This window comes from Lampetra fluviatilis, chromosome 23, assembly GCF_964198595.1.
Source record: "Lampetra fluviatilis chromosome 23, kcLamFluv1.1, whole genome shotgun sequence".
Taxonomy (NCBI): Eukaryota; Metazoa; Chordata; class Hyperoartia; order Petromyzontiformes; family Petromyzontidae; genus Lampetra; species Lampetra fluviatilis.
The window spans coordinates 12,750,749-12,765,534 of record NC_136297.1 but is presented as its reverse complement, the minus strand read 5'-3'; the positions used below and the strand labels follow the sequence as shown (position 1 = coordinate 12,765,534).

At 51.8% G+C, this 14,786-nt stretch overlaps 1 protein-coding gene across 4 annotated transcripts in view; it reads left to right on the top strand.

The window, feature by feature from the left end:
* The window catches only part of RANGAP1 (Ran GTPase activating protein 1), a 36,647-nt gene that overhangs the window by 17,196 nt on the left and 4,665 nt on the right, over positions 1 to 14,786 (top strand). For 2 of the 4 annotated variants that reach the window (XM_078867284.1, XM_078867286.1), the window contains exons 4-11: positions 4,801 to 4,980; positions 5,421 to 5,555; positions 5,994 to 6,152; positions 6,766 to 6,879; positions 7,269 to 7,368; positions 8,034 to 8,118; positions 8,736 to 8,946; positions 14,412 to 14,534. In XM_078867284.1, the coding sequence (XP_078723410.1) occupies positions 4,801 to 4,980; positions 5,421 to 5,555; positions 5,994 to 6,152; positions 6,766 to 6,879; positions 7,269 to 7,368; positions 8,034 to 8,118; positions 8,736 to 8,946; positions 14,412 to 14,534 (1,107 nt within the window). The remainder of the gene's footprint in view (positions 1 to 4,800; positions 4,981 to 5,420; positions 5,556 to 5,993; positions 6,153 to 6,765; positions 6,880 to 7,268; positions 7,369 to 8,033; positions 8,119 to 8,735; positions 8,947 to 14,411; positions 14,535 to 14,786) is intronic. The other 2 variants (XM_078867287.1, XM_078867285.1) reach the window with 1 other exon arrangement.

The following is a 14,786-nucleotide window of genomic DNA, read 5'->3' as shown; positions in this document are numbered from 1 at the left end:
AACAAATAACATAAATTGCTGCAGTCACGAAAGTTTAAAGTCACGTCACTTTTCATTTAGCTGGCTGTCTTACTCTTAGAAGATAATGTGATTATATCGTGGTGTTGACTTGGTGCATCATTTCCATCGCCGTCGTCATCATCCTCATCACCATCATGGACATCATCATCCCACCGGCTGTTGGACATCACTCAACTGAGTTTTGCCAGAGCAACACAGAATTTCAGTTATGCGTTCAATAGATCTTAGTGAAAATGGAGAAATTCGTGTTATTATTTTTTTACTCTAAATGGGGGTGTAATGATTCATGGATTCAGCAATTAATATTGATTCCTAAGCTTTTGATAGCTGTATTGAATTGCGTTTGAATCAATGTTTGATTCATGTATGTTCCAATGCGGGAGGTGTGGTGGGTCTAAACCCTCCACCTTCAATTTAATGAGCACAGAAAGACGCGAGCCTGGCACAAGCGCCGTGGTGATGTCACCGCCACTTCGTGGCTAACGGCGGTTGCTGTCGTCGGGGTGGTGGCAGTACAGTAATTATTAACACGCGCGTCTCCACGAGCAAGGTCTTTTGGCAATATGGTACAACATCAGATTTCACGATATGGCAATTATCACTGTCGGCTTCCCATAACTTACCGCATGGTTTTAGTCGGATTAAGGATTACTTAAGGTACTCAAACTGCAGTTCGCTCCACTTTAAGCATGTCATAAGTCTTTGTAATTAATATTTCTTTTTAATGTGCATGACGCCGGTTACACTAAAAGGTTCATCATTTGCACCACAGTCGTGCATTTCCACACTGTCAAAGTTTTCTTTTTTGTTGGGTGTAGCAAAAAAGCCGACGTATTACCGTCAATAACATTTAACCTCTCCTGGCAGCGATCATTACCTGTGGCTGATCAATCGGTACTGCTAATCTTTAAGGCCACACGAGAAGCTAAGAAAGGGAAAAATAACCTTTCTGCCAGTCAGGGTGGAATGGATGGTGCACTCAAACGGCGTGTAATCTCAAGACACATTGCGCTGGTGGATGAGGAAGTTTTCAAGGTGATATTTGTATTTTCTCTCTGCTCGAGACAAATGAACGTTTCCTGAAAATCGAAAGTGTAGTCCGAACTGGAGTGTGCAGTCGAGTCTAGGCACGCTGGGTAGGTAGCTGGATGGATGTGTAGGTGAGTGGGTTTCGGTGGGTGGGCGAGTGGGTTTGGGTAGGTGTGGGTTGGTGGGTGAGTTTGGGTGGGTTTGGGTGTGTGGGTGCCTTCGGTGGTGTTGTGAGCAGCGGTCGCGCCATGACGGCAGTCGTTGTCTGTCTCGGGGATGGGCGGCGTGCCTAGCGGTGCCCGGCAAACGCAGCGATAGCGTTTCGACACATCGATTTACTGTGCGCAAACACGGAGACAGATTGTCTATTTTTTGCGTGGAAATGTGTTGATGCTCGACACTTGAGGAAGAACAAAGAACAACTCAATAGTCGGCGGATGTGCAGCCAAAGCAAATCTCGCAGTGGTGACCAATCGACATCGTGATCCCACAATGCACCCTGCTGCTGATGTAGCTGAAGCCGCCCGGTTGAGTCTGGCTGGAGCGATGGATATGTCGGGTGGAGCACCGGTTGCTCTCTGCATTCACTATGGGGCCACGATGTCAATTGGTCCCTTGGCTGTGAGATTGTCTTGGGATTGGTCTCAAATTCCCTGGAATTGGTAACAATGAATCTTGCTTTGAGAGCAGCCAATTTTTAATTAATTACAAAATGGGGCAACGCTTTTATTTATTTGTGGCACGTAACTGGTGCATTGGTTTAAACTGGTATGGAAGAGTACATTTTTGAATGCAGAAATTGCAGCTCTATTGAGTTTTAGAATGTTTTTTTACCCGATAACATATATATACGTTTTAAAATATTAATGTTCCCATTTTATGGATGTTAATTTTCCAACCGCGAGCGTCCTTGTCATCACTGCTGCCCGTTGTGCGAAGCACCCGAGTCTCGGGCCACGGCACACGGCGGCGTTCTCGCTGCCAATTCCAAAGAGCAGCACCGGCACTGCTGCGGCTGCTTCCATTGGTTGGGGCGCGGCCTCTGTAAGCGGGTACCACCAGATCCAGCACCACCACGCTCCCCCCCCCCCCCGAGGTCAGAGCAGCAGAAAGTGCCGCTTGTTCACGAAGGCGGGCGGTTGAGTCGGTTTCCAGCAACCGCACCCGGCCTTCAGCGCCCCTTTTCTTGTTCTTCTTCCTTCTTTCTGTCTTCTTTGGCGGCAGCGCTGGGCGCCTTGTCCTCGACTGAGGTCGAAATGACCCCGGGGAAGGAGGTCCCCTCTCTCGCCGGTCATTTTTGTTTTGTGCCGGCGTCGCCCGCTCGCTCGCAGCCAATGCGGTAGCTCGCAATTGCGACGTTGGTGCTCGGTGGCATCTGGGAAGCAATCGGTGCAATCGGCTCCCAACCCGCCCACCCACTACTTCAGACGAGCGGCGTCGCCACGTGATCCCAAGTGGTGTGGGCCTGCAGGAGGAGGGCCTCGCCGCCTTCTCGTGCCTCCTCGGCGTGTCGCGACTCATCGATTCGTGGATCGCAATCGATCGCGATAGATGCGTTTGCATCGCGCGCACGACACTGGATTATTTACAATTTGCACAACTTGTACACAAATACAGTGCAAATGTTACCGTTTGACCATGTGGGATGGGACAAATCCCCCAAAAAAACTATTGATTCTTGAATTGTGACCCTCAATCATGACACCTAATTGAATAGCAGGGAGGGTGGATTGTTACTTGCCCGCTTACTCACCAGGAAACGAGAGCAATGCATATCGCACTTAATGACGCGGCAATGAACAGTGTCAATCACTTAAAGTAGCTACCTTAGTAGCAGCTACTGGGCCGTCCCTCTTGTCACACATGGCACCAAATATGACCTTAATAACATTTTCAATCCTGGCGACTTGATGGCTACCGTCCACGATAGGGGACCTTGTGCCTTTGTCAAGCCGAGCGTTTTATGCTTTTCCACAAATTGCCAACGGAGAGAATTTCTCCGTGTGTAGCGCGCACGAGGAAGACGGCCGCTTCGTGCGTGGTTCTCAGTTCGCGATGGTTGTGACGATCGGCAGATACTTGTACAACAACAACAACAAACAATCAAGCAAAAATATTGTTTTTGTAAACACGAGAACAAACTGATTAGCGATGGGGTGTGGTGGGAATGATCTCCCACGTGGTTCCACGGCTCTGCAGTCAAGGCAAAGGCGCAGGTCTGCAACTGCTTGCTCAGGCCACCACTAGAGGGAGCGTAAGAGAAACCCCTTGAGTAAGTTTTTGGCCTACTCTTCCATGTTGGCCGGGTGTTTTAGAAGAGATGGAAGTACCCAAACTTTACCCCAGCATGCGTGACCTGCTCTGCTACGTGGCATTGCCCATTTATACTGCTGGGTGGACGGAGCCTGGGGGAGCCTGGGGGAGCTTCCGTGCCCCAGGCCTTCTCGGCCTTCCGGGCCTCCCTTCCACAGCATTCCGTTCCGAACAAACGGCCCTGCCGCTTCTCCTCCGCTCGCATACCCCGCTCGCAGGTTAAATATTAAACGCGCCGCATTAAAGTTGCACGAGCCCACGTGTACCGGTTGACTCCTGGCATATGCAGCGCGATTGAGAGGAATCCGTCCGTGTCCCACGCGCGCGTTTTGTAGGTACACGAGAATCCGATACGGAGGCAATTCACGATCCGGGAGCGCGCGCCCATTTGTCTTGTGGGAATTAAAAAGCTACAAATCGATTCGTTCGCCTGTAGGCGAGGTCACGTGGCGTCACAGGAGACCTGGGTGTTTAACGGCTTTTTTAGGATGGAGCGTGTTCGTTTTGCTTGTTGATTGAAGGTAACATCGGAGCCGTGTCTCGTTATGCCGGCACATTGCCGGCAACAGCGTGAGGCCGTGTGCCATTAAAAGCGTTATGCTGTGATGGTTTCATTAGAAACACGACAAGATATTTAGGTAGCGCAAGATCCTTTGCGTAACGGAAACGGGTATAGCTGTGGGTGCAGGATATTCTGGCATTTGATGTCCTTTCAGGTCATTAAAGCAGTGTTATTAGAGTGTCAGGAACATCATTGTGATGGTGGTGATGATGATCTGCATCAGTGATGAACCACTGAAACCTGTGTGTGTGTGTGCCTGAGTGTGTGTAATATAATGATAGTGGGGAGCGAGTGGTGTGCGCTATGGTTAGCCCACTGAACTACAAACTCGGCGACCCGGGTTCAATTCCCGCTCATGGCCAACCAGTCCCGGGCCTCCCCTAGGTCGACTTAGCCTCAAATGAGTACCTGGTGCGGTGTGTAAACACCGCCACTGAGCAAACAAAGGCGGCTGGGTGTGGTGTTTGCCATCCACCCCCTCGTGTGCTGTGCCGGCTTTCATAGGTGGCCGCTTTACAGCACTTGCCCCAAAAGTCTGTAGTCGTGTGTGTAATAGCCTGCCTTTCTAGCCTTGTTTAGCACGGTCTTGGTGAGGACAAAGGGCCGTCATTCCTGCCCACGGCCACAGAGCAGGCGCACGCAGCAGGCGCGCTACTTCACCAGCTGTACGAGCCAAACATGCCACCTGCTGTCGGAAGCGCAGGCTGCAATTCTATCCCTGCCTCTAGCGCAGCTGCGATCACAGCTCTCGTCTTTGGTAATGAACGAACGCTTCTCACGGAACCGTCTCACGTCCCCGCCCATGCATCCCGCCCCGCCTTGCCATCCTTCTGCCTTCTCCCAACCTCCCCCCCCTTACCCCGGCGCCTCGCTAGACGGCGCTGGGCAACGCGATGGTGACGTCGGGCGCACGGCTCGTGGAGTTGGACCTGAGCGACAACGCGTTTGGGCCAGACGGGGTTCGCGCCTGCGACACTCTCCTGCGCAGCCGCGCCTGCTACTCCCTTCGCACGCTGCGACTCAACAACTGCGGCATGGGCATCGGCGGCGGCAAGGTCAGCCGCGGTGGAGGCCACGCACGCAGATTTGCGGAAATAAAAATAAAACTGCAGCTTTCCCACGGAGTTGACCAATCCAAAAGTTTCCATTAGTCGACAGCGAATCGATGAACTTCACACGGAGGTTTTTCACAGCCGCTATTACTATTTATAATTGATTTATTTGGGTTAAGCTGCACAACCATCCACAACCCGACATGGCCTAGCTAAGTAAATTGTCACGTGTTGAATGCGCCAATTATTATTTTAACCGTTGCTTAGGTTTTCAGAATCTTTTCATCTTTATCAGAATCTTGATTTAGACTGGAGGAGGAATCCGATGAGCCATGAAGCTCTTTTTCAGCACCGCCTCATTGCGCCCGTGAGCAGGAAGTTGCCGTCGCCGCGTGGTGCTGTGCTCGACGAGTCCCCCGGACTGTGCCGTGCGTTTGCTGCAGATTTTGGCGGAGGCGCTGAGCGAGTGTCACCGCGCCTCGGCGTCCGAGGGGAAGCCGCTGGCACTGCGCGTGTTCGTGGCCGGGCGCAACCGCCTGGAGAACGACGGCGCGTCCGCCCTGGCCAAGGCCTTCATGGTGAGGGGTTGATGCATCGTCTCGGAGAAATGCCAGCTCGACTTAGGCGTGTTAACGATGTGTTGATTATCATGCAGGTTCAGGTTTCAGTTTATTTCGTTTATCCAGGGTGAGAACTCAAGAGACAAAGGATCGAGTCTCATTTGCAAGAGTGACCTGGGAGTCGCCGAAATAACAGAAGCAATGATACGAATGAGACGGTGTAAACGAGACGAAAGAGAATCGACTCAGAATTGTAACAATTCGTTGAACTGCCAGGGGCGTCCGTCACTACGCGTGTGATCTAAATATTGACAGTGCAATAATAACCAAACAGTCACTGCATCTAATCTTAATGCTGACCGTGCGGTATCGTTGGGTAACGTGACCGGTGTGGGTGGGTCGCGGTGGGAGTGGTGGCGCTGTTGTTCAGCTGCAGTGGTCGTGTTTCTTTTTCAGGCGATGGGTTCCCTGGAGGAGGTGCACGTCCCCCAAAACGGCATCAACCACGCGGGCATCACCGCCCTGGCCAAAGCCTTCGCCAAAAACCCCGAGCTCCGTGTTCTCAACCTCAACGACAACACCTTCACAGAGAGGGGGGCCCTCTCCATGGCAGAGGTAGTCGGCTCCCTCCCTCCTTGTTCTTCATTCATTCAATCGTTCATTTAGTCGCCAATTTGTTTGAAAAATTGTATGAGCGGGAGAGGGCGGCGCTGGGAAATAACACAGCGGGGTAACGTGGTCGAAATTGCATTTGGCCTTGGCAGACGTCTTGCGACTTTGAAGAGCAAACTCACTTATAAACATTTCAAGCCAACTTCAAAGCAATCTCGGCGTTGACGCAAGGCATTCGGTGGAGACGTCTTATCACGGGAGGTCAACAGCACAGAATGCGATGTTAAGTGAGCATCACAGCCCACGGGCGCTCCCCTGTTTATTTTATTTTCAATGGTCTATTCACCAATGCGCACCCGAGCGTTGTGGTGAAGTGTGGTCACTCACAATCCCCAAGAGGAGGCCTTCATTCAGCATCGGATTAACAGGGGGCTCAATACGATTTCAACTTCTCATAGGTCAGCCATGTGTTTAATCTCTTTATTTTGTGTTGTCGGATAGACTATAAACAAGAAAGTTTCAGCAGCTTGCAAGGACGCATGTTGCGAGTCATTGACAAATATAGATTTTTAATGGATTGGTATTCAATTTTACTTTATAAAAATGTACTCTGCAGGCTCTTAAAGTTCTGAAGAAGGTGGAGGTGATCAACTTTGGGGACTGCCTGGTGCGCTCGGTCGGGGCCAAAGCCATAGCGGTGGCTCTCAAGGATGGCCTGCCTCACATCAAGGTGAGCACTCGCGTTGCCGTTGGACAAGTACTGTCACGCCAGCCAACGTGAGCATCGGTCTTTTTTTCCGGCTGGCTTGTAAACACTCGCACCGGCTAAGGTTCAAAAGGGGCTCGTGCATTAGCGCCCTTTGTCCGTCCGCGTGTCAGCCTGGCCCGTGGAAAACCCGCGATGGCTCTCGTAACGACGATCCAGCATGCGTGTGGGACGTTGGTGTGCATTCGTGCGGCTGTTGGGGATTTACGCGATCGTCAACCTGCCTCTCCCTGCTGCTGCTGCTGTTGGAGTGCGAAGCTGTGTGGCGGTGACTCGGGCGCGCGAGGGTTTCCGTTGCTGTCGCCAAAGTGGGAGCGAGCGAGCGTGCGAGACCAACCTTGACTCTCGTGCAGGAGCTGAACCTGGCGTTTGGAGAGATCAACATGGACGCAGCCATGCAAGTGGCCGAGGCGCTCGAGACGAAGTCGTTCTTCAAGACGCTGGATCTGAACGGTGGGCCCTCGTGCACACAGCATATCGGAGCTCTTGCTTGCACAAAACTGCTGTCTCTCCCTCCCTCTCTCTCTCTCTCGTCGGTTTGGCGATGCCACGGTCCAGCGGGACTGCGTTAGCAGCTTGTCGCAGTGGTTCGCAATTCGATTCCCAGTATTCCGGCGTCGTCGTCCAAATTATCCAAAAATAAAAAATGTACCCGCAAATTACAGTATTCAATTGGGATGTACACAGCAGTCATTGCCTCCTAATGCAAAAGCTCGGCAGGTTTCTCCAAAAAAAGTTATGAGTCTCAGTAAGGTTTGCTTTCCTAAGTAAATAATGAATAAAACCAGCGGCCCTGCTGTTGCGTTGGTATAATGGCAACATTGTCGGCGGTCCTTACGCGGGTCCCTGAGCGTGCGTGTATCCCTGTGTGTGTGTGCGTGTGTATCTCTGTGTGTGTGTGCGCGTGTGTTTCCCTGTGTGTGTGTGCGTGTGTATACCTGTGTGTGTGTGCGCGTGTGTTTCCCTGTGTGTGTGTGCGTGTGTATCTCTGTGTGTGTGTGCGCGTGTTTCCCTGTGTGTGTGTGCGTGTGTATACCTGTGTGTGTGTGTGCGTGTGCGCGTGTGTTTCCCTGTGTGTGTGTGCGTGTGTATACCTGTGTGTGTGTGCGCGTGTGCAGGAAACTGCATTGGCGAAGAGGGCTGTGAGCTACTGCGAGGGACGTTGGAGACGATCAACAAGGAGCACGTGCTGGGCACGCTCTCGTACGCATCCCGGCGCACGTCCACTCCGCGTCGTACCGCCGTGCCTGGCCTCGCCACCTTCTTTGTGCCAATTGATTTGCCAATGAGTTGTCGGTTTTGGGGGATGCGGAGGGGTGCACTGGAGGATATACGGTTTCACGGGGCGAGCCATGCATGGCCTGCTGGGAGCAGCGTGTACACCGGGCCGTTCGATACGGAAGCCGAGCGCCGGTCCTGGCGCTCTTCGGCTGAGGTTCTTGATGAGAAATGACCGCCATCACGTTCGCGTGAAAATGTTAATTACCATAAAACGTGCGTTGATTGGACCATCGACTGTAACCGGGCTTAATATGATGGATCATTCATTTTTTGCCACTCCGGTTGTAATAAGCCAATCCACTCATCACGTTAACGTTGTTATTAAAACTTGTGTACTATTATGCAATGAAGGCGATTGCATGTGGTTGATTAAACCTCATCCATACGTTCCCCAAAGCGGCCATGGCGCATCCCACTGTGAGCGGCGATTGAAGCCGTCGGCCCCCAATTTAAAGTTCACCGAGTAAAGAGAGATCGCGGCCAATTACAAGTTGTTGACAGGGAGTTGAATTTACCCCGTTGTGCCACTGCTGCTGCAGGGATGACGAAGGCTCGGAGGGGGACGAAGATGGCGAGGACGACAACGAAGACGAGGAGGAGGACGATGGCAGCGAGGAGGAGGAGGAGGAAGGGGAGGGTGAGGAGGATGAGGAGGATGAGGAGGAGGTGGCGGGGGAGGAGAACGGAGAGGCCGTGGAGGAGTCTCAAGATGGGGAGCTGCAGGTTCGCGGCGTGGCCCTGACGCCCAAGGTAAGGCCATGCCTCCCGCTCGCATTGCTGCGTTGATTATCACCCCCCAACACCCCCCTCGCCTGCCCACCCACTAGTCGTGTGGCCTCGTCTCCCAAGCCCTTACTACGAGGTGACTTAATTTTCCCTGCCAGAGTGGCCATGGTTAGAGCCAAGAAATCTTAAAGGAGAGAAATGTCGTGGGTCGTGGATGGCAATAAGGAGCGCTGGCCTATCGCGCCGAGGGCTGGCTTGTCAAGTAGAGGGCTTGTCTGTCATGTAGAGGGCTGGCTGCTGTTGCTGTTCTAGCAGCGTCACGATTACATTTCCAATGTTGGTTTTGGTGGCACAGAAGTTGGCGATTGGTAGCCATTGGTGTTGTGGCTTGTGTTGGGCCCCAGCTGCATTTCTTATCGTGTCGTTACGCTTTTACAATTGGCAGTTGGATTCGGGAGAGGCGAACAACAACAAAAGTTTCATACTTACTCCAAAAGATGTCCACGCTCTCCCGCTTCCGTCATTTAAACTTTTTTGCTGTGCTCGGCGGTAACGAAGCCCCTCACTCATGCGGGTCCCACTGTGCCGCCCCCCCGCTCTTCCCACAGATGTTGGACGCGTCGGACGCGTTGGCCGTAGAGATAGACAAGCTCAAGTTGTAGGGACGCAGCAGCAGCAGCAGCCCTTTGCACCGTCGCCCTGCACAAGACAGCCTCGGGGGGCCCACCACAACGGGGGGGGGGGGTTGGGGGGGCGTGCTTTCTCACTTACCCACACGTGTGCCCCCTTCTCCATATACTTTGTGTCCGCACCTCACGACTCGTTCCACACCTCACAAAAACTCGTTCCACGCACGCACGCACTCTGCGCCGGCCCACACAAAGTCGAACGCTCGGTCCAGCGCGTTAAGCCGTCGCGGTGCCCCGAGGGGACGTGACGGTGACCTCTCGCTTTGTTGTCCGGCTCCTCTTTTGCTCCGAGACGTTCGTGCCGCCGGGACGTGCAGAGACCCCGCGCCGTGTCGCGGTTTGACGCCGCTGCGCCCCCTCGCGCACGAACGCGAAGCTCCTCGCGGACGCGCCTGCGTGACGAGCGCCGGTTAATCGATGGCGAACGCGCACGTCAAAAAGTAATGAGGCCAACGATGGTTATACGGAAGCCACCCGTTGGGGCCGGCTATCTCGAAGCGCGCCGGTTGGCGTGGGTGTCCCGCGCGTGTCGTTCTCTCCTCTCGTAAACTGTGCCCCGTCCATCGCGCTCGACGGCTGCTGGGTGGCCACCGTTGAGGCGGCCGTCTCCTCTTCTGCGCGACGCTCATGAGACCTTGCGCTGTGCGAGGAGATGTGGGAAGTGAAACAAACGCAAGCGGAGGCCCGTGTCTGCTTGTGAAATGGCATTTGGATATGTCCCGATAAACTCGCGTTGCATATCGGTCGCATATTTAAAATATGTTGAAGACATCAAGCTAAGATTTGGTAGCTGTTTTTTATTTATAATTCATGCATACAAAAGTACACGTCTCTTTACTTAATGTTAGACAATATACGAACGCTTAGTAACCGTGCGTGATAATATCCTTAATGCATAATACACAGACGTGTTAATCTTATTCAGGTGATTTTAGGGCAATGACCGTCAGCGGTTTTGGGGGGGGTGTGGGAGGCCTTAGTACAGTCAATTGACAGCGCTGACAATGAATGAATGAAAGTCTGCGCGGGCTACACAAGGAGTGTACGGAGCAACGTCGGAGAAAAACGCATTTGGCGGCTTCGGCCTTACGGGTAAACCGATTTGATGGCGCTCGGCTGACGATGGGGCGGAGTCACCTGGCACGTGCATCCTCGGCGGGCTCATCGCGCGGCGAGCGATGTGTGGTGGTTCGTTGGCGAGGACCGCTCGTCCACGCGGCGGCGGTCATCGGTGACGTGCGCGTGCTGTGGGGTCACGTGATCGGTTGTTTCGTCTTAGGGGATGCGTCAAGTTCGGGTGAATCGGATGAATCTTTTTTTAGTTAAAAAAAAAATATTGAACTTTTGGATTGATAAGATTTAGAATATTTTTGATTGAGGGCATGTATGTTAATCTACTCTTTGAAGCTGACTTGTACAGCTTTAAATATCATTGATTTGTTTTACTTGAACTCATTATACTCAGATGCACAGGTAAGAAACAAACCGAGTAGTAAGCCTGACGGAGAGCGTTGTGATGAAGTAGCATTCCAGAGTTGTTGTTAATTATCGGCCTTCCCAGAAGTACACGAATCCTTAAGTCCTATATACAACTCTCCTTACTGTGATTATAGACCATAAGAGATGTTGTTAATGTGCTTAAGATATCCTTTCTCCCCTTTAAAAAGTGTGCCAAGCCAACCTAAGGGAAATCCTTGACTCCCACTGGGACGCATAGAATCCCAGTTCCGCATCGCGTCACGGCAAAATGTGCGTTTATACCGTGCGTGGGAACGTCGGTTTGACTTTGAGAGACCCCACAAGCGTGTCTGAACGGTTCCCTAGCCGTTCATATGCACAGTGGCATCTGCTCCGCCAAACGCCGGGGGGGACCTTGCGCTTAAATTCCAAAGAAGAATCATAATCTTTGTTACGATAATTTTGTTGTCTTTTACGGTCAATGCCGCACAATTCCAGGAACGGTGGTACTAAGTGGGGGCCTTGTTCAGAATGAGCCGGTACAGCCTTGCTTTTATTGGGTGGATGGCCAATGATGGGATGCAAGGAAATTGTGCTGTCAGGATAGGCTGCAGTCGTTCGTGCCAAAATATTAAATGACACGGGCATTGGTTAATGAACGTTTTGTTCATTCAATACCTTCAAAAATATATATACCTCGTAAGCATTTTAAATATGGCATTCAAAATATGTTTTACATTAACATTCCTCGACAAATGGATTGCTTTTCACGTGTATTTTTTGGAAATGCACCATTTGGAATACATGTTAAAATTGTTCTTGTGAGGCATTCTTATGCAGGTGTTTATTTATTTAATATTGTTAAGAACGGCGGGTAATGCGAGTGGGCAGAACGAGAGGCCAAATCGAAATATTTTTTAGCACAAATTTGCCTCCAAATATGATTTCAACAACAAAAGAGAAATCACCGTCCCGGGGCAGCTATCGTCTCGAAGTCCGTTCTCTATCGAAGTCGGTGGGGTCACTGCGCGTTGCAGCCGGCGGCGGACGTTTACAATCGCGTTGTTGTGTTCGCAATCTCAGCGAGAAGCGCCAACAGCAAAACAACCAGTGGCGCGCACCCTCCGCTTTGTGTATTCCGTGGCTTGGCAAACCCAGCGAGGTAACAAATTCTCTCGTGTATGATTGGTCTGCAGGCCCTTTTAAAGCACCCTAATTTTGCGACTCATGTTTACAAATTGTCATTGGTACACGTGATTTTTATAACCCATTTGGAATGTTTCGGAAGGATATTGTCGTTTTGGAAGCGGTGTTTAATTTTGCGGTCGATATATTTTTCTAGTGGTAATCGATACGAGGGGAGAAGGTGCACTGGAAATGACTGTTACACTGAGCAAGCGTTGGACCACGGTGGGATGTTTGAGCAGAGCACAGCTGGATTGGCCAAGACCTGTCACTCGCGAATCTATTCCTCGGTGTGTGTGTGCGCGCACGCTGTTGCGTCTTTTGAGGATTGCAGGCTGGCAGCCGTGCAATGGCAGGCCAGATCTGTCAGAGAGCCCGTGACCAGCAGCAGCCCCACGCATTTTTTTTTAGTCTTAAAAACCCTCGCTAAAATAAGTAAAGCACGCCTCACTTAAAATTATTAAATGTAAAAGTGTGCAGATCACATTATCCTCTGTCACAATCGGCCTCTGCTCTGCACATTCCTTAAAATAATTAATTATGAATGTTCGTTTGCATTTTAGGAGACCCAGTGTGGTTTAATTGATTTGCCCTTTAGGTCTTTTTCAATTGCAGACAATCTTTCTAATGACAACAATAAACCGCTTTACGGGGTTTAGCGACAGTGTGCAGTGTGCGCCACGAACCCCGTGCCTCTGCCGCTCGTGATTGGAGCACCGGTGCCGTGTAACTTTAAAACCGGCGTCAGCTCCGCGGGTGTCCGTTGCCCGCTCCGCATTGCCGACGACGTCTCCGCGGGCAACGGGGCTCAGCGTTTGCTGTCCGATCGAAAACTGCGATGTTGAGATGCGCGTCGCAGCTGTGCTGGCTTCGCGTCATGCCAGTGGCCACACGTTCCGCTCGCTTCCACGTCGGGTGCGTCCGGGGCAAGCCTTGCGGCGGCTCCATTGTCAGGTCTTGAGTGATGCAGCGTTGTGCTTTGGCTGCACCGCGAGCCGACACTTGCCGGTTGCCCGCCACCAGCAGTGGTTAGGCGAAAAAGCTTTGCCGTGTGCCAATCGCGTGCTGTTAAGACGGTGGACGGAGACGAACGTTGCACAATGCCTTGCTTCACAAAGAAGTGGTACGTGCGTTGCAGCCTTCAAACAGTACTGGATATGAGCTTGCAGGGCCTTCTCCCTTTGGTTTGACTTATTACATTCCGTTGGTTCATCTGTTTTAATCAAAAATGTGGGGCATTGCACTGACTTTTTTCTTCCCCTCTTCAGTTTTTCTTTAGCGAAAATAAAATTATAAAAATGTAAACTTCACGCGCACTTCCGTTTTTATTCCACTTCTCGCGGCCTTGCTGCCCACACCGGCAGCTGGGCCTCCGCGCGCAGGTCTCGCGGAGCGAACGCGGTGCCCGTGAATAAACATCGTTCATTTGAGGCATTCGCTTGCATCGTCGGTTCATGATTCTTCTTTGCAGGCCTGGTTAAAATGCGTTTGTGATCTTTCTTTTAATAGCTCGGCGGTGCTGGTGGTGTTGTCACATGGGTTTAATTTTGTTGCACTGAGTGGCAGATGCTCTGTTTTGCTCTCCGTGAGATGTTCTTTGTTTTAACACCTCCAGTTGTCTTAACACTTTGCCTCCCATGCTAAGCGTGCATATTTTAAATAAATACATGAATAAATAAGAACTTCAAAACTACACATGATAAAAAAAAAATTAATGGTGCATTTCAATATTGGCTTCAAAAGGCACTGACGTGTTAACAAAACCTGACCTTGTGGGACCTGCACTCTGTCAGCAATCCCACTGATGTATAATTTATTTACTCATTTGATTTTTTTTCTTTTCAAAAGTAATTGGGCACGTATCTCATCGGCCACTACATTAAAACCCCATTTCTCCCGAGTGCTGATGAGACAGGAGAGAGAGAGGGGGGGAGGGGGGGCACCTCTTGCTAAGTGCCACGGCGGCTCGAGAGATGCAATCCAATTTTCTAGCAACGATCTCAGCGCGCACGTGTCACGAGGTGCAGCTCCGTGTCACGAGGTGCAGCTCCGTGTGGCTGGAGCACCCCCCGTGTGGCTGGGCCCTGGGCGGACCGAGCCCACGCCTTCTCTCGAGCGCCCCAGCCACGTGACCCCCCTCCAATGTGCGTGGCCCAGCGTGCGTCTCTCGTTCAGGTGGCGGCCCGACCCGACGCCTCGGCCTTCCTGACGTTCCCCTCGCCGGAGAAGCTCGTGAGCCTGGGGCCCCAGCGCTCGGCGCTGCTGCTGCAGTCGGTGGAGGTGAGCTCGACGGCCGCCTCGATCCCCCCGGAGTGGGCCACGTGCCTCCTTGCGGGGACGGTTGGACCTGCGGCGAAGCCGGGAGAGCATCTCGCTGGGCAGCAGGAGACTTTCAGAAGTCACGATTGACCTCTTGGCTTTAAGCGGGACCTCTCGTGAGAGTGGATAGGCACTTCGTATTAAGCACAGGCATACGTTTTTTAACCAATGCCCAGTTTGGAAAAAATATGAATACTGTATATCAAGTCCCTC